At 42.2% G+C, this 23,540-nt stretch overlaps 2 protein-coding genes across 2 annotated transcripts in view; one reads left to right on the top strand and one right to left on the bottom strand.

Moving 5' to 3' along the window:
* Positions 1 to 2,542, bottom strand: part of Pex3 (peroxisomal biogenesis factor 3) — a 32,210-nt gene extending 29,668 nt beyond the window's left edge. Inside the window, exon 1 of the mRNA XM_027401995.2 lies at positions 2,234 to 2,542. Within this exon, the coding sequence (XP_027257796.1) occupies positions 2,234 to 2,306 (73 nt within the window). The 5' untranslated portion in view covers positions 2,307 to 2,542. The remainder of the gene's footprint in view (positions 1 to 2,233) is intronic.
* A 58-nt stretch (positions 2,543 to 2,600) lies between these two features.
* On the top strand, positions 2,601 to 22,221 carry Adat2 (adenosine deaminase tRNA specific 2). The gene is made up of 6 exons (XM_027401996.2): positions 2,601 to 2,773; positions 6,722 to 6,826; positions 14,782 to 14,932; positions 15,700 to 15,806; positions 19,343 to 19,415; positions 19,510 to 22,221. Exons 1-6 carry the CDS (start codon positions 2,678 to 2,680, stop codon positions 19,551 to 19,553), a joined length of 576 nt encoding a protein of 191 aa, XP_027257797.1. The 5' UTR covers positions 2,601 to 2,677; the 3' UTR covers positions 19,554 to 22,221.
* The last annotated feature ends 1,319 nt before the right edge of the window (positions 22,222 to 23,540 follow it).

The following is a 23,540-nucleotide window of genomic DNA, read 5'->3' as shown; positions in this document are numbered from 1 at the left end:
TGTTTTTCCAGTACTAAATATCTGAACTCCTTTGATCAAGCATAATAACACCTTACTCAGCTTTCAAGTGTGTCAAAATGTGCCACTCCTCTTATGAAATCCTTTCTCATTTTATAAACTCCATATTGCTTTGTTTCAATCAATGCTCTGTATTCAACTCTATCATGGCCCTTTAATAGTATTTTCACTTATTTCTTAGTTCTTAAAAGATCAAAGAATCCACAAAGGCAGAGTGGTATAGAATAGTAATATGCATTGGGATCTAACACTCCTGGGGTTGAATTCATATTTCCTTGTTAGTAACTCAAACAGTTGGCAAGCTTCTTAATTCTATGGGCTCTATTTGTACATTTTTAAAATGGCATAAACATAACTATTCTGCTGTCATTCCTATTGGCTGGAAAGAGTTTAACATTGTGTTCAACATACAGTGGGCCTCTAATAAATGTTAATGATTATAAATTGTACCTATTCGATCTTACTACCTCTCGAAGTATAACCAATTAATAAATATTTCTTAAACTGAAATGTAAGATAGGAATTTCCACATGACACATAAAATATATGAATTCTTTACAAATCAAAATTAGATATGTTGAACTATTTTAAGACTTTCTATTTTGTTAGAAAACTGCAGTGTTTCTATTATGTGTCTTTTTTTTTTTTTTTTTGAGACAGTTTCACTATGAAGCTCTGTCAGTTCTGGAACTCAACTATGTAGAGCAGGCCTCCAACTCAAGTGATCTGCCTGCCTCTGCCTCCAAGTGCTGGGATTAAAGGCATGTCCCACGATACCCAGCTTTTCCTTCCTCTTAATCTGCAATTATAAAGCTCTCAATAGAGTTCCAAAAGAAAATCTATTACTATATCATATACTCTTTAATTTCTCCTGTGATTATTTCTGATTTGCCATTAGGTGTCACATAAACCTTAAGGGGTAGGATCTCCCCTCTGAAATTGTGAGAGACAATTATATTTCCTTTGGTAGGGCAAATATTTTTATTTATATGTATTCTGTAGTATTGGCACAATTTAAATACACCATAGATATTAGAGGCTGAAGGTAATAGAAAACACATTGTATCTATAAAGTATTTCTCAAAGGTGATAATCAGTCATTATCCAATTGTGCTACACTTCAGATATATGCAGAACAGGATATTGCCTTATCAGTGACTGACTATTTTAGGATAAGAGGAGAGTGGTGATTTTTTTTTTCAAGACAGGGTTTCTCTGTATTGCTTTGGAGGTTGTCCTGGAACTGGCTCTGTAGACCAGGCTGGCCTCGAATTCACAGAGATCCTCATGCCTCTTCCTCCTGAGTGCTAGGGTTAAAGGCGTGAGACACCAATGCCCAGATTGCTTAAAACTCAAGGTTTAAAAATTATTTTAAAGTTTTCAGATTACTTTTTTGTGTGATTCCAAAGATTTTCTAATCCCTTTTTAAAATCCCAGAATTATGAACTGGGTGTATTACAAAGACAAAGTGTTTAAAGTGTGTGTGTGTGTGTGTGTGTGTTGCTTCGGATCCAATGCAGTCAGCCTAAGCAAGCACTCTGCCACAAATATACAAGTCCACCATCGAGATTTTTATCCTATGTGTTTCTAACTTACCTCTCAGCCAGTGAACTCAACTATATTAGCAAAACGGCAATGGCCATAACCTTGATAAACTTGACAACACTAAAGAATAACTCAATCCTAAGCATGTTGTTGACGCATAATTTGTATTTTAGAATTGGGACAATCAAAAATACTTATTTTCACCCCAATTTATCTAGTGTATCTTAGAGCAACATGTTACAGCTATTTTCAAGTTAACTTTAAACACCACCCCAAAGTGCAGACTTAAGCTAATTGCCCTAGGATATTTCGAAACTCCTGTGAAAGGTTGAAAGTCAGAGTACTGGAGCGCCAACAAGAATGAAGAAATCTAGCAGGAAAGCAACAGAAGAGAATTGGGAAGCAAATGGATCTATACAAGAATAGTGATTTGAAAAGAAACTTCATTGGGGTACGTTCCCGAAGTCTCGTGGGGAAAAAGGGGGAGGCAGAATGAGGGGCAAAGGGCACAGAGAGAGCAGATAAAAGAGCCTCAGAGGTTCTCCTATGACAGTTGAGCCAATCTCCTCTACATATCCCTTACCAGGATCAGTGGGCCTTGCCTGTTTTAGAAGTCACCTCTGTCACTCCTTTCTGCCAACGTCCCCTTCCAAAGCACGTTGTCACTCACCTCCAAGAACTGTGCCCAGGAAGATGCATTTCTTTTTGTGACGTTTCAGAAAATTCCACATTGATCTCAGCATCTTCAGACTCTGGGTGTGTGGGTTGCCTAGGGGAGAGGGGCTGGCTCACCAGGAAACCGAGTCTTCGTCCACCTGGGCCGGACCTCCGGCAGGAGCGCGTTGGCAGGGCTCCGTGCTTTTCGGAAACCACAAACGCTTCTTTGCGCAGAGGTTGTCGCCGGAGCGGAGGAAGGGGGCGTGGACTACAGCGGAGCAGCAGCGCTTTCGGTCCTCCTGTCGTTGCTTACTGGTCCGGGACGCCTGGGTCCGTCCACAAATAACTCCCGGGTGCCTCACCTTTTTCTGTCTTCCCGGAAGCAAGGGCCCGCGCCCGCCGCGTTCCGCTGCTGTCCTCTCTTTCCCTCGGCCTGGGTCTCTTGAGTGGCGGCGATATGGAGGAGAAGGTGGACTCCACCACCGCTCCAGACGGCTCGTGCGTGGTGTCGGCACAGGAGACCGAAAAGTGGATGGAGGAGGCGATGCGAATGGTGAGGAAGCCGGCAGGTGGATGCTGAGAGTGCAAACTTTCTCCCAGCCACATCCAACCCCGGGAGCAAATGTGTCTGGCGCGCTTTCTTATCACCACTATGTATGGGCTCTCAAAATATCAACAGCTTGTTTTATTATCGGGAAATTTTCTTTAACTTTGTCTCATAGTAATTGGAGTTCAGGGAAAATACAGAGACCGGTGTGCTGTATGTATTACATGTAGCCCTAGCTGCTGTTCTACCTCCCTGCCTATCTTCCTTTCAAACCCACACAGTTACTTTATTTTATGCCTTTGCTCCCGACACCCTTGAACATATATAACGGAAGGAAGCTGAAGAAGTTTCTGGTAGAGGGTCATATGAAAACGTGTACCACTACAATGCTCATCTATCATTCACTTACTCCTTCTACAATACTTTTCTCTGCCCTTGTATTCCCTTTCTTCGATCCCTTTAGGGATTGCTGATCATGCAGGTCTCTGGTCATATTTACATGTTGTTCCAAGCTTTACCCATATTGATGTGTGCCAGGGATAGAAGTCTTTCTGACGCTAGGTTTTCATTCTGTGAACAATATGGAATGTAGGTTGTATAGCCGTTTACACACCAATTTGTTTACGTCCTTATAAAGGCCTTAAAACTGAACTCAGCCGTTGATGTAGGAATATTCTTTTTGTTTATTCTTTTACATAGTTAAAATATTTCAACTTTTTATTCCGGTGGTTACAGAAGGTCAAACTGATAGAAATTAAAGTCTAGAAGATTTAGCAATTTACATAAAAATTATCTAAAAGTCCAGACCTCAGAGATAACACAGCTAACATTTTGTGAGCATCCTTCATATATTTCTGTCCTTGTGAAAACAAAAACACATTTTTCCAAAAATGGAATATTTCTTCTTTTTATTATTATTAACCCCTTTCTTGCTTTGTGGTCTTTTTCAGAACCTGGGGTGAGATAAAGAGAGCCTTTGTTCTTCAGTTTTGAAGTTGAGAATTTGTTAGTTTAGGGAAGATCAAGTCACCATTTCAGGGGCAGAGCTTTGGCCTCTTCCAAAGAAGGCTGGCTTCTTAAATTCCAAGCCATCTACACAATGAGACCTGTTGTACTTGAACTCTTTTGCACTTTTGATCGGAGGGGCATTGGGAAGTCTCAGATAGGATGGAGTGACATGGATTTCCAGTTTTGTTTTGTTTTGTTTTGTTTGTTTGTTTGTTTTTTACAGGTTTTGAACTTATCAGTAGAGGAAATGTATGCACATTTTTAGTGCCTCTAAATCGACTGCCATGGACTCTGTATTCTTCTCATCTCCCTTTCTCTGGACTGCCATTACAGTTGCTCAGCCACTCACTCTCAGCATGGCCTAAAAGACCATTCCTTATCAGTAATGTTGTTTGTCTCTTTAAGGTGGTCCTATCATTTCTAGTGAGATAAATTTGCTGGAAGGAAGAAGAGAGGACCCAGAGGAACTAGGTACCAGTCCACTGTTGACCTGGGAGCAGAGAAAGGCTGCCAGCTCAGCAGTGCTGTGTACCATTGAAGGGACCAGCTCCCTGTTTTTTTGGCAGCCATAACAGCTTAACATGTGCTTGCCTGACCTTGCCTTGGTCACTAGGAGGTCAGATGCCCGCCTCGTGGCAAGGAACCAATCAGAAGTTAGCGACAGGGCTGTGTTGATGGCTCTGGGTGTGCTTTAAGGACAAGTGCCCAGCAGTGATGTACAGAGAACCACCCTGGGTGGTTCTATGGGCCATAACAACCAGTTGACCAATCAACACAGGACAAGTCCTCCAAGCCTGGAGGCACACCAATCCTGAGCCTGTGTGTAACCCTAGGCACTCCCCTCACACTGTCCTATAAGATCTCTGTCCCGTGGCTTGGGGGGGGGGTGGGTCTTTCCTTAGTCTTCTGCCATGGTGGATGGATGAAAGGCCCGACCTAATGGGGTTAGCTTGTGCACTAAAAGACTCAATGCTTTTGCATTGAAATGGATCTCTTGGTGATTTTGGGGTTCAGAATTTGGGCATAACACCATGTCAGGTACACAGTGGACAGGGCTCTTAACACCCCCTATCTCTTTCCTTCTACCTAGGTACTTCCTGCTTGGTTGGGGAGTTTAAAAATAATGTGTGTGTGTGTGTCTGTGTGTCTGTGTGTCTGTGTGTGTGTGCTTGCACATATATGTATAAAGATTAGAGGACAACTTTTGAGAGGACAGAGATTTTTCTCCTTCCATTGTGGGATCCAGGGATTGAACTCAGGTCATCAGGCTTTCACAGCAAGCTCCTTTTCCAGAGGAACCATATCACTGGCCCAGTCTGTGATTCTGTTCTGTGTTTTTGAAGCTGCTCATGTCATCACACCTCCAGTTCTTCAGGAAATAGGCTTATGAAAGCCTTCTTGCCCGCCTCCATTTATCCTCTTAGTTTTTAGTCTCAAACTCCCCATGTCTCTCACTCTAGCTCCCCTCTCTCCTTTTGTCTCTTGACTGTCTCTAAACCCCAAATTGAGGAAGTGTCTGATCAGCAAAGTCACTAGTTACTAAAGAGAAGTTAGAGGGAGAGCCATGCAGAGGACCCAGCACCCAACACTAATTGTTGCCCCAGTAATTTGTGAAGTGAGTAATGAGGAAAGTCAGACTTCCTAGACTTTCATTACAGATCTCTCAGATGGCCAAGTTATATGACTTCTCTGTGCCTCAGTTTCCTTCCTCATCTGCACCATGGAGATCAGTGTCCCCATCACTTTAAGATTGCAAACAAAATTATCATTAAAAGGTGCTTAAATAGGCCCAGACCAAACTGCATTTAAAAACAAAAGAACAACTTACCTACATATATTCCCTACCTCCCAGAGTAAGAATACTTGAGATGTAGACATAGCATGACCTCTTAAGAGGTCTACTGGGAGAGGTCTGGTTCAAAGATGAAAATCTGACCCACAGGAAATCATTTTCAAGACAATACTTTTCTTTTCCACCATGCCACCTAAATTACTTTTCTCACTGACTTGACCCGGCTGATAACCCCTTTCCTCTTTAGCCTGTATTTTTCTATGGTCTTTTATATCAGTCTACACTCTTGCCTTATGTTCCCCTTCAATAGGCTTGCTAGATCCTTAGTTATAGTTACTAACTTTTCACTTTGAAATAATTATAAACCATAGGAAATTGCAAAAAGTAAAAATGTATATAGAAAGGATCCACTCATGCAGTTTTCTTCAGGGTAACAGCTTGCCTAACTGTAGTATACTATCAGAGCTAGGTAAATCTCATTGCTATACTCCAAAGAGCTTACTAAAGTTTCATCAGCTTACTGTGTATTTCGTGTATGTGTGTGTGTGTGTGTGATGTGGATCATAGATTTTATACATATTTGTCTTTAAAAGAAACTTCCAAAATCTTTTCCAAGTTTGTGCCATTTTTACATAAAGTATACTTACTGGTGTCTCTTAGAATAGAAGTGTGGGACAGAGTAACATCCAGTCTGATCATTTTTATGGTATTGGTACCACATGGGGTAGTTTCTATCTTCTCGGAGAAGAAAAAAAATAAGTAATCAAGTAGAATTTTATCAAGGGAAAGTATTGTAACAAAATGTTTACATATGCTATGTATTGTCCCACCTCTTTGTAAATATGCGTATCGTCTCTGAGAAGGGGTGTCTTTGGCATGTGTAGAACACCAGCCCAAAGCTAATGATTATATGTGCTCCCAGTGAGAGAAAGTGAGGCACAGGACCTGTGAAGGGAGACACTCCCGAGTCCTTCTTAACATAGACACCTAGAAGAGAACACAGCACTACACAGCACGAGCACGATGGCACCAGATTTGAGAAGGGAAAGTGCAGGCATGTTTGTCTTGGTCACTATCCACACATCTGCTCTCATTACACCTCTTCCTTTTCAAACATTGCACATCACCTCTGAGATTTCCATTTTGTGTTTCAGGCCAAAGAAGCACTTGAAAATACTGAAGTTCCTGTTGGCTGTCTGATGGTCTATAACAATGAAGTTGTGGGGAAGGGAAGAAATGAAGTGAATCAAACAAAAAATGTGAGTTGAGCAGTATAAATGCAGAAACATACTATGGTGTGGACCATGGTGGGGACCAGGTGGGGACCAGCCGGCAAGACAAGACCTAATGTAACCTGTGGGTCAGTATCTCCCCCCACACCTTTGTATGTATGTGTGGTTTATGTGGGGGGTATGCGTGTGTGCGTTCGTGCCTGTGCAGGCTGCAGGTTGAAGTCAAGAGCCTTCCTCTACCACTTTCCACCTTACTTTTGAGACAGGATCTCTCCCTGCACCTGGAGCTCATCCATTCATCTAGGGAAACTGGCCAGAGAACCCTAGGAATCCCGCTAGCCCTTTCCTTTCTTCTACACTGGATTGTCTATGAATGCATGTGTCTATGTCTGGGTATTTACATGGGTGCTGTAGGTCTGTATTCAGGCCCTCTTTTTTTCCCAGCAAGCCCTTTACCTAGGAGCCATCTCTCCAGCCCATTTCTCTTTTGTAAATGTTATTTTTTTTTCAGATTGTAACAATGATTTTATATATATTTTAGATGTCAAATACTCAGAAAAGTTCAATGAAGCTATAAAATTCTAGTAGATTTTCTGTTTCTACATTTGTGATATTAGCCAAAAGCTAAGAAATGTTTTTCATTTCTTTGTTTTTTATTTCATTATGTTACCCTTTAACACTTAAGTGAAACCCAAAAGGAATTTTGTTGCTTCCGAATGTCAGTGCAGAAGAAAGGAGTCCAGGGCTGCTTGTAACAAATTCAGCCTGGAAATTAACCTTTGCAAAGGGGATCCATTTAACTTGCAATACATTCCTTTTAGTTTCTTTACATTGTTTTCTTCTGTGAGGAAGAGGGGAACCCTCAAGGTACAAATTGAGGGAAGCATAAAAGGATTTTTTTGGAGACAACATTTTGGATAGTCAATGGAATAAGGTCTTAAAGATGAGCTGTCTTCAACTCCATGTGATTCAGCTTTAATAACATGTTGATGTATTGTGGTCAGATTGGAAAGTTCATGGTATAAAGCTATGCTTCTTAAACATGGTGGCACAACAGTGTGTCACTGTGGACATGTTTGGGAAGTTGAAGTAGGTGAAAGTGCTTGCTACATTCTATGGTTATAAAGTACCAGATGGACTGAAGGATAACATAACTATAATGTCATTCATGTGGACTTTGATCTTATGTGCTTTTGGAGCATATAACAGTCTGCTCTCAGTACTGGGCCTCTTAAGCCTTTAAAGTTCATCCATCACAACCCCAAGGTTTAGTAAAACTCATGTCAGGTAGGAACCCAAATCTATAAGCAGTTATGACAATATAAAAACATTCAAGGCAGATAATACACATGCTGCAGTTAGAGGCTATGTTGATGCTTACTTAGTAGTTCTGTTTTAAATAATTGCCACAGCACCTCATCTATGTCATGTGGTTTGATACAGTGTGTTTTATATGAGAACGAATGACCTAATCCCCACTAACTTTGATTTCTCAGACAAAGTTAACCAGGAGTTAACCACCAGGATTATTCCTGTCTCACATAGACTCACCCTTTGAATGCAGCATAGAAAGGCTCTGGACTCCAATATGAGGAGCCCAGAGTCCTGCTTTGGGCTGTGATATCAACACTGCTCTGTAACTCCCATGCCCTTTCCCTGTGTGTTCTCAATGCGTGATAAGCCAGCTTAGCTTGTGTTTCTCTAGGGTTAAAAGAGTGGTTTGGCCAAGGTGATTTCCATTCAACTGGTATTTATTGAGAGCTGTGAGGATGCCATCTCTCAGGAATCCTGAATCTGAGCTTTACAGATTCCAGTTGGAGGAATCTTTGGTGTTAAGTTCTCTTGTTGTCTTGGTTTGCAGCCATAGCCATACCCTCTTCTATAGAGTCCTTCTGTCCCCGGTTTCTGATTCTGTAATCATGCAGGCTTGCTCCTGCCTGCCACTGGCTGTCACAGCATCATAGGACAATGCCAACTCTTTTCTCACTGTGCTCCAGGTTACAGGAAAACGAGCACGTTTCTGTTAGCCTCACCTGGGTTGTGCTTGTTGAGGGCAGATTTTTTTTTTTTAATCACATATAGAATTTAGTTAACATGTATAGCCGGGTGGTGGTGACACACACCTTTAATCCTAGCACCCGGGAGGCAGAGGCAGGTGGATCTCTGTGAGTTTGAGGCCAACCTGGTCTACAGAGTGATTTTTCAGGACAGGCTTCATAGCTACACAGAGAAACCCTGTCTTAGAAAAAAAACAAAACAAGCAAAAAAAAAAAGCAAACAAAAAATTTAGTTAGCTTGTATAGAGTTAGCACTCAGTTTCAATTGTTGATAAATGTTATTGTCACAGATATTATAAATTATTGCATAGAAAATCTGTGGTTTACATTAAGGTTTTTTTATTTTGGACTGTTTTGGTAGTTTTAAAATTTGTATACAAAGTAACACATTTCTTTATGAGCTATTTATACATGGTCTTCGCTGGGTCTTCAATGACCTTCTCCCAGTCCTTTGTACCAGTCCCTCTCCTCCACAGCTAGCTAGTCCCCTTCTGCTTTATTGTCACATGTAGTGTGTTGTCCTCTGTTTGTTTGTTTGTTTGTTTGTTTGTTTGTGTGTGTGTGTGTGTGTGTGTGTGTGTGTGTGTGTGTGTGTGTGTGTCTGTATTTCAAGACAGGATTTCTCTGTGTAGTCCTGGCTGTCCTGGAACTTGCTTTGTAGACCAGGCTGCCCTTGAACTCAGTGATCTGCCTGCCTCTGCCTCCCAAGCACTGGGATTAAAGGCGTTCCCTCTTTTTTTTTTATTTTCATTCTTTTTCCACTTGCCCAACTCACTCTCCCTTAATCCCCTTTCATGGTTTTACGATCTGTACCCTTACATGTATACATATATGAAATTTTAAACCTTTGTTCCATCTTCGAGAGAAAACATGCAGTGTTTGTTCTGAATCTGGGTTACTTTGCAAGACAAATATTTGGGGGTTGGGAAAATGTGGTAAGATTGCTTGCACTGCAAGTACAAGGTCTCTAGATTTCAATCCCCAGAACCTACATAAAAAACTAGATGTGGACATGCAGGTGCCTGTGGCCCCAGAGCTGTGGGCGGGCTAGATCGGAAGGTATCTAGGATTGCTGCAGCCATGCCCAGGTTCAGTGAGAGACTGTCTTAAAGGAAAAGAGAGAGAGTGATGCATGGGGCACCTGAAATCCTACCCTAACCTCCATATGCATGCAAGTAGGTGCACATGCCTTCACACAAATGTACTTATACATGTAGTGCTTTGAATCAGAGTGATCCAATAGGGTCAAATATTTGAATGTGTGGTTCCCAGTTGGGGAATTGTTTAGTATGGACTAGGAGGTGTTGCCTTGTTGGAGGAGGTGTGTCAGTAGGGGTGGGCTTGGAGGGTTCAAACCTAGTCTGTCTGTCTGTCTGTCTGTCTGTCTGTCTGTCTCTCTCTCTCTCTCTCTCTCTCTCTCTCTCTCTCTGAAATATATATAGCTGCCTTTTGCTTGTGGATCAGGGTGTATCTTTCACCTGCTGCTCCAGCACCACATATGCCTGCCTGCTACCATACTCCCTGCCAAGATGATCATGGATTACCCCTCTGTAACTATAAGCCAGCCCCAAGTTAAATGCTTTCTTCTGTAAGTTTCTGTGGTCATTGTGTCTTTTCACAGCAAGGTGTAGTTGGCAAAGATTCTTTCCAATTCTGAAGCCCCTCTCTTCATTCTGCATTTAGCTTTCCTTGTACAGCAGTTCCTCAAGCTGTTAATTACCTGGGCTATTGGAATTTTTTTTTTTTTTTAGAAAGTTTTTGTTTATACCTGTCTCTTGAAGTAGTTCCCAATTTTCTTCTAGGGGCTAAAACATTTCAGATTTTATATTAACATCTTTAATCCATTTGACATTGATTTTTGTGTGGGGTGAAAGAAATGGGTTTAATTGTAGTCATAGAAATCCATTCTTCTCAGCACCATTTGTTGCAGAGGCTATCTTTTTTCCAATGCATGTTTTTATGATTGTCAGATATCAGGTGCTCATAGCTATGCGAATTTGTTTGGGGTTCTCTATTCTATTTCACTGATCTTTATGCCTACTTTTGTGCCAGGACCTACTGTTTTGTCACAATGGATCTGTAGAGTAATTTGAGGTCAGGTATTGTAATATATCCCTTCAGAATTGTTCTTTTTGCTTAGGATTGCTTTAGCTTAATATGGAGTCTTTTGTGATTCCATATTAAGGTTGGTTTTGCAAAGAATGCCATTAGAATTTTGATGGGGATTGCATTGACTCTGTAGATTGTTCTTAGTACTACAGCTATTTTTACAACATTAATTCTGCTAATCCATGCTCATGGGTGGGCTTTTCTATTTTCTTAAATTTCTTTCTTGAATGCCTCAAGTTTTCATTGTACTATAGAGGTTTTGACTTCATTAATGCAATTTACTTCTAGATATTTTTAACAGCTACTATACAGGTGAGATTTTTCCTGATTTCTTTCTTGCATAGTTGGTTATTGGTACATAGATAATCTACTGTTTTTGTCTATGCTAAGTTTTTATCCTGCAACTTTGTTGAAAGTGTCAGATGTAAAGATTTTCTGGTAGAATCCACAAGGTTTCTTAAGTATGCAATCATGTCATCCAAAAATGAGATATAAATCCCCTCTGAAGTATATGCCTTTCATTTCTTTCTCTCGTCCTACTGCTCTAGTTAAGACGTTGAACACTATTTTGAGTAATATGAGAAAAAGTCATCACTCTTTTCTCATTGTGTTATTTCAAGAAAATGTTTAAAGTTTTTCCTCATTTAGTTTGTTGACTGTAAGGCTTGTCATATATGGCAGTTATTATATTAAGATAGAGTACCTCTATTCTTACATTTTTCAGGACTTTTTATCATGAATGTATGTTGAACTTTGCCTATGTCCTTTTCTTCTATTGAGATGATTGTGTTATTTATGTCTTTAAGACTCTAACTGCATTTATTGATTTGTATATATGTTGAGCCATCCGTTTACCTCTGGGATGAAATCAGTGTGATTGTAATGTGTGAACTACTACATTCTTCATTTAGTTTGTGAGAATATTGAGAAATTTTGCATCTATGTTCATCAAGAAAGATGATCTACAGTTTTCTTTCTTTGTTGTACCCTCATCTGGTTTTGCTATCAGGTTAAGATACATTGTAGGAGGTTGTAATGTTCTTTCCCTTTTCATTTTGTGCAACAGTCTGAGGAATACTGGTGTTAGGTCTTTCTTAAAAGCTTGGTAGAATTTGGCCATGAATCCATCCAGTCCTGGGCTTTTCTTTGTGGAAGACTATTTTTTTTTTTTTTATTGAAATACAGATTTTTTTTTTAATTTAAATTAGAAAAAAAGCTTGCTTCACATGTCAGTCCCAGCTCTCTTTCCCTCCCCACCTCCCCTGTCCCTCACCAATCCCCCCAACCCTTGCCCCATCCCCCCTCCCCTCCCTGGGGAGGGTGAGGCCCTCCATGGGGGAAATTTCCATATGAATGGGCTCCCATATGGCAGGGATAAATACTGATCTACTACCTGAGGCCCCATAGATTGCCTAGGCCTCCTCACTGATATCCATGTTCAGGGGGTCTGGATCAGTCCCATGCTGGCCTCTCAGCCATCAGTCTGGGGTCCCTGAGCTCTCCCCCTTGTTCAGGTCAGCTGTTTCTGTGGGTTTTACCAGCCTGGTCTTGACCCCTTTGCTCATCACTCCTCTCTCTCTGCAACTGGGTTCCAGGAGTTCAGTTCAGTTTTTAGCTGTGGGTGTCTGCCTCTGCTTCAGCCACTGGATGAAGGCTCTAGGATAGCATATAAGGTAGTCCTCAATCTCATTATAAGGGAAGGGCATTTAAGGTAGCCTCTCCACTATTGCTTAGGTTACCAGTTGGTATCATCCCTGTAGATCTCTGGAAATCTCACGAGTGCCAGATCTCTCCTCAAACCTATAATGGCTCCCTCTGTAACGATATCGCTTATCCTATTCTCCTCTATTCCTCCCTTTATGGGAGACTTTTGATTATTGTTTCAATTTCGTTAATTGTTATAGGTTTAATCTGTCTACATCTTCTTGACTTAATTATTGATATGTTACATGTGTTTAGGAGTTTGCCTTAAGTTATTTTAGAGGTTTATTTTCTTTCATGTGTGTGTTGTATGACACTACTCCGGAGAGATGTGAACTAATGCCTGCTCACCTCAGATGATGAACCAACTGCAGACCCAAAGTAGAGGCATTTTACAAGAGCAGAAATGACTTAATGACAGCTACATCAGGGACACTCACCCCAGCCTGTGTGATGGCTCACAAAAGCCAGAAACCTAAAGCTCATTGCACAGGTTGTGAACAGCTCGTCAGGTTGGAGAGCATTTCTTTCAAGCACCTCAGGTGTTCTGAGCAGTATGGCGGCTGGTCTCTTTTTGTTGTTTGTTTTTGTTTTTTGAGACAGTGTTTCTCTTTATACCTCTGGCTGTCCTGGAACTAGATTTGTAGACCAGGCTGGCCTCAAACTCAAGATCTGCCTGCCTCTGCCTCTGGAGTGCTGGGATCAAAGGGCATCACCACTGCTGGGCTGTAAGAGTGTCTCTTATCAACCCTTACTGCTTGCTTATATGCACTTGAGGAGGGAGGAGTATCCAGTCAGTCTCAGGGACTTTGAGATGTTTACTTTCTGAGCTTCCTGAAGGATGGAATGTTTCACCTCCCCCTAGAACAATAGTTCTGAACCTGTGGGTCACAATCCCTTTGGTGGAGGGAGGGGGGAGAGGGAATGGGGGAGGGGAGTCAAACAACCCATTCACAGCAGTTGCTTAAGACCGTGAGAAAACACATTTACATTATGATTTATAACAGTAGCAAAATTATAACTAAGAAGTAGCTATGAAAATAATCTTCTAGCTGGGGTCATCACAACATGAAAAACTGTATTAAAGGGTCACAGCATTAAGGAGGTTGAGATCCACTGCTCTAGAACATCCTGGGTCTTAAGGAATTCATGTCTAAAATAGAAGGCCTTATCTCAGAGGAAACTGGTACTTGACAGTGTGTGTGTGTGTGTGTGTGTGTGTGTGTGTGTGTGTGTGTACCATAGGTATGCAGGTGCCTTCAGAGGCAAGAAAGGAGTGTTGGAGCTCACTGGAGTGACAAGCTGCTGTAAGCCACCAAGTGTGGGTGTTAGAAACTGAACTCTGGTCTTCTGCAAGAGCAGCAAGTGCTCTTAATCTTCGAGCCATCCTTTCACCCCTGCAGTAAAACTGTTAATAAGGAGAAAGAAGATGAAGAGTACCTAAAGAGCATCATGCCACACTGTGCTCTGAGAGACTCAGATGGCTCAGGAGCTGTAGAGGAGGTAACAATAAACTCTAGATACAGAGTATGCAAAGCTTGCTTGAGACCAACAGTGCATCACTGAGGATTCAAATGTCAGTGGGATTGATTCCACATGCATACTGGGTGATTTCTCCTGTAGTACTGCCTCCCACAGACTAGCTGAAGTCTCAGGTCTGTGTTTTTTAGAGTCAGTTGTGTTGTGAAATCTCCTCTCCTGCAGTATGCACGATGATGTTCTAGTGAGCTCAGTGAAGCCTGCCTTAGACTGGGGTCAGTTGAAAATCTATCTGAAACTAGAACACAAGCTTATGAAAATTTCAGCTGTCCTTAAAATATTCAGAAACCACAGACATCTTTTTTTTTTTTTGAGACTTATTATCTCTGTAACATTTTAATGAAAGCTTTCCATGGGAATTTCACTAAAACTGTAGCAAGGTTTGTGTAATATCTTGGATTAGGCATCTCTGTTGGTGATGAATCTGAACTGGGGAGCTACTAAGGGCATCCTGAAACCTAATGTTCCAAGGCAGGTGGAAATGGTAGGAATGCTTTTTGAATTTATGTTTTGCATATCTTAAAGACAATGGCTGTATGAAATGAACAACGTCAATGCACATCTATCTCTTTTAAGGCTACTCGGCATGCTGAAATGGTGGCCATTGATCAGGTCCTAGACTGGTGCCATCAACACAGCCGTAGTCCTGCTGAAGTATTTGAACACACTGTACTGTACGTCACCGTGGAGCCATGCATCATGTGTGCAGCTGCTGTCCGCCTCATGAGTATCCTTTGACCTCTGGGTTTCCTGTCTTTTCCTTGCCTGAGAGCAAGAAAATGGTCAGATACATAACACATTGTCTCTCTTTTTACTTTTTGATTTTCTTTTCGATGTTGAGGAGTGAAGCCAGGCTCTTGCACATTCTGAGTGTGTGCTCTGTCATAGAGCTACACCCCTCCCCAGCTTTCAGTTTCTTAAAGTGTGGAAACAGTTATGAGACACATTGTATAATTTAGCCAGAGACGGGAAAGTTACCTGTTCTTTCTCTGTGGCAATAGCCACAGAACTATTGAATCCATAAGCTATAGAAAGCAAAGCTTGGAACGAACTTAAACTCTTGTGTAAGGATGAATCAAAATTAAGTTAGAGCACAGGACACATTCTGAGGAATATGTTTTGCCTTTGGATGACAGATTATGGGTAATTTAAATATTTTCTGTCAATCAGTTTTTGTCGTGAATAGCTATCACAAAGTACAAAAAAAAATAAGTTCAGGGTAATTAAGAAGCGAAAATGTCATCTGATATTATCCTTGTACATGCATGGTGAGGGCTTTTGACAACTGGGCCATCTTGCTGACCCACAACTACTAGATTTTGATTTCTAGATACTCAAAACCTCTTTCTTTTCTTTTGTATAAGTGAATTTTATTATTTTAAACCACGAACTTTCATTGTTTTGAAATCTGGACTGAACTCTCTAAGATGGCTAGCATCAGCCTGCCCTTCCCATGGTTCTGCACATCCGTGACAGACTTTAATTCTGTACTATAAATCCCGCTGGTCGTCTATGGCTGTCAGAATGAACGGTTTGGTGGTTGTGGTTCCGTCCTAAACATTGCCTCTGCTGACCTTCCCAGTACTGGAAGACCATTCCAGGTAAGATTCTGTTTATGCCCTCCCTCCCTCTCCTCCCTTCCTCCCTCCCTCCCTCCCTCCCTCTCTTCTTTCTTCCCTCCTTTCCTCTCCTTCCTCCGTCCTCACTCCTTCCCCTCCCTCCCTATCTTCACTCTCACCCCTTTCTTCTATTTATCCATCTCCTGATGGACATGCCAATTGTGTGTGGTCAGTATTCCAAAAGCCCATGACAGAATATGACAGTATCTTGGGACCCTGGGTTGAATTCTTTACATCTCACTGGAGGAAAATGTGTGTCCCTTCCCTTGACTTCCAGAATCGGTCCTACAGGAGAATCTGAAACTTCCCTGAACTGTTAGCTCCTAATGGGGTTCACTGGAACTTTGTGTGAGCTTAGAGACTATCTCTGTTGGAGCAAATGCTAGCTCTGGAATGTGGTGATGGAACTTGGCCAGCATCAGCGACCTGGATGCTATTCACAGCCAACAGTATTTAGGCACAAATTTCATCACCTTGTCATTATTACCATTATTACTATCTAGTTGTCATTGCGATGTCATTATTTTTAGATGCCTTTTAATGCTGAGACTCCCCCATTACCAGAGAACTTAATGTCTTTTAGCTGTTAGAAATTCTAATTACCTTTGAACTTTTGTCACACTGTTGGAAGTTTTATTTGTGAATGTGTAAGCATTAAGAATCTACATTGTCTGGATGCATACCCGATTTTCTATACTTGTTTTTCTCCAAGATGGAAGGTTAATCCCAAGGTATTATACTTGAAAAAGAAAAAGATTCAATAAATGCTGGAGTCTTCCTTGAAGACCTCTCATGTTCACAGGCTGTGGTGAGGACTTATAGAGCCCCAATCTTGCATAGAGCAAGTTTGGTAAAGCATTCTGCCTTGAATTTTCCAGCTGAGTGTAAGCTCTCCTAGCTACTGTTGCATTTAAGAACAGACGTCTCTACCATCACATCAGAAAGAAACTGTAAGAGAGTGATGGGGAGTAAATGAGGTTGATTATTAAAGATGTCTGTAAAGTGACTTCATTTTTCCAGTCGTTTCTAGGAGCCGCCCAAACATTGCTTATATAACTGCACGAATTGCTGGCTCGGTACATGTGGTGCTCCCTGTAGGAGAACGACCTAAGTAATTTCTCAGAGTTTCTGGACAAAACTAAGATGTGTCCTTGTGGGTCAGACATAGGTGGAGCATTACTCTCTAAAATGTAGGTGAGGAGCCAAGGAGACAGCTCAGTCAGTGAGTAAAGTGTTTGACATGCACTATGAGGACCTGAAGGCCAGATGCGGAAGCTGGTATCTAGAATCCAGGGGTCCTGTAGTGAGATGGGATGCAGAGACAAGGAGAGTCCTGGCCAACTAGCCTGCTGTACTTAGCTTCAAACAATGAGAGACTCTGTGTCCATAAGGTGCAGAAACTGGAACTTGTGCTCTGAGCTCCACTTGCCTGCTAGCTTGTACACATACATGCACATATCATACATGCATGTCCGTGTGTGAGCGCGCGCGCGCGCGCGCGCACACACACACACACACACACACACACACACACACACACACACACACGCATACACACACATTAAAATAATGTTGGGACATGAAGTCTTGAGCAGTTCTCTCTCAGGGGTCTCAGTGCAGTCTTCCTCAACCTGAAAAGTTAATTTACAGTTCATCTATATGGCCATACTGGCACAATGGAAAATAAATGCCCATGGTTTGAAGCATAGATCAAGGTTTAATGCCAAATTATATTCTCAGGAGGTCTTTGGAAGTGCTAACACCTTGGTATTCCAGGCTTCTGGATGCTGTGTTTTCTTCCTTTCCTTTGGCTGGGCTCATGGGACAAAGAACGAAGGGGGGATGGGATCTCACATCAGGGTTACAGATTCTATAGGTTATAATACTGTTATTAGCAGCATAAAATTTACAGAGTCCTGAGGAACTATTTTTTTAAAAAGATGTATATTTATTTTTAATATCTCTTCTGTTTAAAACATTTATTTTTGTAAGAATATTACTTCTGTAAAAGCTACATGGTAGCTCTAGTTCATACGATACAATGCCCGAGTTCTAGCTAGACCCATCGTTATTATTATTTTTTTTTCCACCTCTGTGTTTCTGCATGTTTCTTCTTGGATTTTGCTTTCCTCTGTACTCAGACCGTGGGTCAGATGGATAAAAAGGCAGGGACAAGCGTCTGTGCTTGTGGAGTATGCCCATGTAATTAACAGTATTGATGGAGCAGCACTGCTCTCCAACCCTGGGAAGAGGACCTGGTGGGTTCAGATGGACATTTGCAGAGGTAGAGGTTCTGGATAGCACCAGTACCTGCACACATTGAGCCGCAGTGGTTAGGATGGCAGACTGCGAAACCAAGGGAGGAGAGGATTCTAAATGAAGCTTGTGTGTCCAGTCATCACGTGACTACAGAGCCTTGCGATGCCTGAGAGGCAGCTGCAGTGGCAGCTTGAGAGCACAAGACAGTGGGGATGAGATGAGGAGGAAATGAGACTGAAGGTGGAGTCTGGAATGTTCTGAGGCAAGAACAGGCCAGTGCTTTGGAAAGCGAAGTTCATTCTTAGCAATGCCCCAGAGAGGCTAGCCTCCAGTCTGCAGGTGCTTGGCTGGGCACCGTTTTGAGGATGACTGTATTGTTCCATAAACTTCAGCAGGGTGGGTTAAAGCCTTTCCAGTCTCTCCAGCCTAGTGCCAAACCTCTGAGCATTCGGGCCCATCTCATATGTCTTTAATTTCTTTCCCTTGCCCTAGCAAACCCTTCAGCCTGTTCCCACACACAGAACCCATCCTCCCAGAAGTGTGCTTCCCAGCTTCTGTATATTTTCAGATTCATCTTTACCCCATATTTCATCCATTGTTCCTTGCAGCTCTCATTTCTTATTTGTTCTTTCACATATTGTCATCTCTTCTGCCTAGATCCCAGAGTAAAAACAAACTCAACAGTTTTCTTAAATCTTCCATAGCAAAACTTGAAAAAATGTTTCCTGTAAAGGACTGGATAGTGAATATTTTTAGCTCTTGTGAGAAACATGTCTCTGTCACATAGTGTTTTTGTTCAATAATCTTTAAAAAAAATCTCTTAGAAGTATAAAAACGATTGCTAGCTTGTCATTCTTAGCTGTGGACTAGATTTGTTCTAACATGAATAGTTTACCTGCAGTAGGTGAATAGCATCCCGCACTTGGTGAAACCCTAGAAAATAACAGCAGGTACAAATTGTCATGCTTCATAAGCACCTGTTTAGCATCTCATCTAATCAGTACAGCATCCTTCTATGGTCCTGTTACATACCAGAGAGAGTTTAAGTACCAACAGTAGTGATTGATTGAGAGAGACGCCAGCTAAGGCTGGGAACCAATTCCTTTGGAAATCTACATCTTTAACCATGCTAATATTTGTTCTGATTAGTGACTATTGTGTGGAGTCTGTTCATGTCATAATTGTGTATACATTGCTGTTGGGGTGTAACCTCCACATGGTCATTGCCAATGCTCACCTTATGTTCCTTCCTTCCTCAGTGCATCCCTGGATATCATGCTGAGGAGGCTGTGGAGCTCCTAAAGACCTTCTACAAACAAGAAAACCCAAATGGTCAGTCTTCTCCAAGTGCACAGTGTCCCACCTTGAAACAACTCAGTGTGAGCGTTCCTCATTTTCCATTTCTGTCTGTCTCTCTTTTTTTCAGCACCAAAATCAAAAGTTCGGAAAAAGGATTGTCAGAAATCCTGATGTTTTGATGAAAGACTAGTACCCTTTGGAGACCTGGACAGAATTCCCGACTGAGAGCCGTTGGCGTTGCTGGTCATGTTTATATGTTGTTGTTAATGTGTGGGAAAATGGTGTCTCTCGTCATTTGCTCTGTTAAGGGAACAAATGAGCCCTTTTAAAGTCTGACAAATGTAAACAACTATTAGCTTTCCCAAGCTAAAAGAGTGTCTCAGGGAGGGGAAGGATTAAGATTTGAAGTCACAGAGATCAGTAAGCAGTGCCCACCCTTCAGCCACAGCTTTAGGAAGCCAGAGCTTCAGAACAGCTTTAGGAAGCTGTTCGAGGGCTGGGGAGATGGCTGAGTGACAAAGTGCTTGCTGTGCAAGCAAGAGGCCTTGATCCCCAGTACCCAAAAATGCCAGGCGGGCTTGGTGGCCCTACCTGCAATTCCAGTGCTTAGAAGGCAGAGTTGTGTTTCTGAGATCCCAATGCAAGGAAGTTAGGTCGGCCCTTATTGGTGAGCTCTGTGTTCAAATGAGAGATGCTGCCTCAGTGAAGAAAGTGAAGAGTGATCTAGGAGGGCCCCAGGATTCAACCCTATACTTCACACATGCACGCCCCCAACACACAAGTGTGTACATAAGATGCAAATACATAGTCATACATTGACACCACACACATACACAAGTAAGCAAAAAAAGGAGAGAGAGAGAGAGAGAGAGAGAGAGAGAGAGAGAGAGAGAGAGAGAGAGAGAGAGGTCTTTGGAAGATTGATCAAGACCCAAACAGGAAGTAGAAGAAGGAAAGCCTTGGGCTTTGACTGAGTGTATGCAAACCCAGTCCTGCACATGACTCCACTAGGACATGGGGACCTGGGCTCATGCTAGTTTGTAATATGATTTTATATATATGACTGTGTATGTCAGGTATTCGTGTGTGGGTGTGGAGGCAAAGGACAATCTCAGGTGCCTTTCCTTAGATGTAGCTCCCCCCCCCCATCTCCTCTTTCTACTGTGTTTTTTGGTTTGTTTGCTTTTATTTTTTAGGCTAGGTTTCTTACTGGCCTGAAATCAATCATTCAGCTAGGCCAGCTGGCCAGGAATGCCCAGGGTGCCACCGGTGTCCTCTAGGAATTACAGACCTGCACCACCACACCCTCCCTCCCTCCCTTCTTTCTTTTAAATGTGATTTTAGGGGATTGAACTCAGGTCCTTCTGCCACTATACTGACTGATAATCTTCTCTCCAACCCTAGAACATTGCTTTAAAGTATTTAGACAAAATGGTTGCTTTTAAAGTAAGTGCTTAAGGGTCATTTTTAAATCATAGCACATTGCTACAATAAAATTGTATTCCTGACTTCTTTGACGAGGAGTAGTGTTAACTAATGGGTGCTGGAGAGATGGCTCAGGTGTTAAGGATATATACCGCTCTTTCAGAGGACACAAGTTCAGTTACAGCACTGACACTGGCAGCTCACAACCGCCTGTAATTCCAGTTCCAGGGGCTCCAGTACCCTCTTCGGGACTCCATGGGCACCTACACTTAAATGTGCACACATTTCCACAATTTACACAGACACACACACACACATAAAAAAGTCTTTTTTTTTTTTTTGGTTTTTTTTCGAGACAGGGTTTCTCTGTGTGGCTTTGGAGCCTATCCTGGCACTCGCTCTGGAGACCCGACTGGCCTCGAACTCACAGAGACCCGCCTGCCTCTGCCTCCCGAATGCTGGGATTAAAGGCGTGCACCACCAACGCCCAGCTTTAAAAAGTCTTTAAAGATAAAACTCAAAATGTAGTTCCTTATAATAGAACAACAGTTGTATTGTGTAAGGGCCATATCTTCCTAGAACAAAACAAAGACATTATACTTCAAAACAAAGACCTTGTATTCTCATGAGAGAGAAGTGAACAATTACGTGACTTGCTGGAGAATGCTAGGTGCTGCTGGGCATAGTGGTACACACTGCAACGCTAGCACTGGGGGGGCGGGGTGGAAGCAAGAGGATCGTGACTTCCAGGCAAGCCTGAGCTGTGCAGGAAAATACCCCCCAAAATTACAGCCAGATGATACTTGGGATAAGAATGCAGGAATAATGGTTATGGGGTGAATAAAATGATTTCCTTAATCCGAAATGGCAAAGCCATTACTCTTTCAAATACAGCTGATAAAATTTAAATTGAGTAGCTAAAAATTTGACCTCAGAACAAAATCTCCAAAAGGGTCACGCATGCAGGGTGCAGTGTGCGTCTCTGCCCAACAGGGGGCCTCGCCGTTCCACCGCAGGGCCAGTGCCAGCGCTGCAGCAGTGGCTTTTCTTCATTGCATTCAAGTCCTTGATGCAAAGCGGCTGTGTTTGTTGACTCTGCCATTTGAGCACTGTCTCCGACTTGTTTGTTTTGAATTACATTACAAGCTGGAATGTGATTGTGGCAGTAGTATTTTTATATTGCCCGGGGTGGGGGGTGGGGGGACACACACAGCTAATCACAGTTACATGCTTCAGGGGATTTATAATTGCGTGGTTTTGTGCGGGTGTGTTTGTAATGGCACTTTAGAAGTTTTATGGGCAAAGAATGCACACGATTTTAAATTTACAATAATGGGCTGTACACCTTCTCTTCGGTTTTTATCTACTTTAAGAAATTGTCTTCTCATTAAATTTTAGTGTGTTCCTTTTTGCAGTTGGTCTTAATTCACTTCTGGCAGCCATCATTACATTTATTGACTTCATATCATTTTTTGGGTATTATCTGTAGGCCAAGCAACCCGGGATCTGTCCTCTGTAGAGTGTCACCTGGTCATGCTGGCTGTGGGTTCATGGTAAACTTCTGATAAAGTGATTAGTTTGAATTTAGGGCGAAATGAATACAAAGACCAAGGTAAAAGCATAGAGCCAGAAATCGTGTGTGGGCATTTTATCCCAGAGACAAGTACTGATTAGGATTCAAAGAAATAGCACCAGAAAGTAAAGCAGTGAGCGTGTTTTCCCTTCTTGGTCTCAGCAGATGGCTATGTGACATTTCCTGATTCCTAAGCAGGGTTGAATTGTTTAATTTCCGTTTACCACCTTCTACATTCTCTTTCCAGTCACTGACAGAGTTTTTGGACACAGGCATGGATAGTTCCTATGGGAAAACCACTTTGGATCGATTGTTGTAGATTAGGGACCAGCACAACCACTGCTGGGTCAGGATCCCTGTGGATGTCACAGACACCAAGTCTGCAGAATTCAAAAAGATGTCCACGTCATGTTGAGGAACTGTACACGTATATTCAGTGAAACAGTTTCGAGCGCTGGCCCCTCCAGCAGTCTTAGCCATAGCTTAAAATGTTAAGAGGCTAGCTAGAAAGCTTACATCCAAACGAACCATCCAGGGTGTGCCTGCAGAAGAGACCAACTGAGAGTCTTTCTTCATGCATGAGATAGTTAGGAAGGGTAGGACACAGGCAGGCAGGCTGTAGAGCCTCTGCCCAGCTAAGAGAAATTGGTTACATCTAAGCTTCCGGAAGACCTGGTGTTTGCTGGCTTTTTGTAGCAGAATTTGAGAATGGGTGGTTATGTCATGCTCTAGTCATTGATGAAAGGTCATGACAAGATATCTGCACTTTTCTTCCTTGTTGTACAATTCAAATATGGAGAACACTGCTAGTAACCCAAATGTAGGCAAGATTGTTTGTTTTTTTAAGACCCCCCCCCACCTCTTTGTGTTTTGTTTCTCATGTAGTTCAGCCTGGCCTCAAACTCACTGTACAGCTGAGGGTGACCTTGAATTTAAAATCCTCCTACCTCTGCTCTAGCATCACTGTTCACCGATCCCATCAGTTGGCTCAGCTAAGCCCTGGAGAAAATTCCTCCAGGCCCCTTAACCGTCCTAGGGCTGTCTTACATTTTGCTGTCCTGTATTTTATCTCCTTCCATCCTGGAGCATTACCTTTGCCTTTCACATTGCTGACTGTTTCCTTTCCACAGTGCTCCCATGTGCCTCAGGGCCTGGCCCAG

Source organism: Cricetulus griseus, chromosome 2 (genome assembly GCF_003668045.3).
Source record: "Cricetulus griseus strain 17A/GY chromosome 2, alternate assembly CriGri-PICRH-1.0, whole genome shotgun sequence".
NCBI lineage: Eukaryota > Metazoa > Chordata > Mammalia > Rodentia > Cricetidae > Cricetulus > Cricetulus griseus.
The sequence above is the reverse complement of the archived record's forward strand: the minus strand, read 5'-3'. Positions and strand labels throughout refer to the sequence as shown.

Coding starts and splice junctions, on each gene's coding strand:
- Adat2 (XM_027401996.2), top strand. CDS start 2,678: ATGGAGGAGAAGGTGGACTCCACCACCGCTCCAGACGGCTCGTGCGTG. Junction 6,827..14,781: donor AAGTGAATCAAACAAAAAAT/GTGAGTTGAGCA, acceptor ATCTCTTTTAAG/GCTACTCGGCATGCTGAAAT. Junction 15,807..19,342: donor GTACTGGAAGACCATTCCAG/GTAAGATTCTGT, acceptor TTCCTTCCTCAG/TGCATCCCTGGATATCATGC.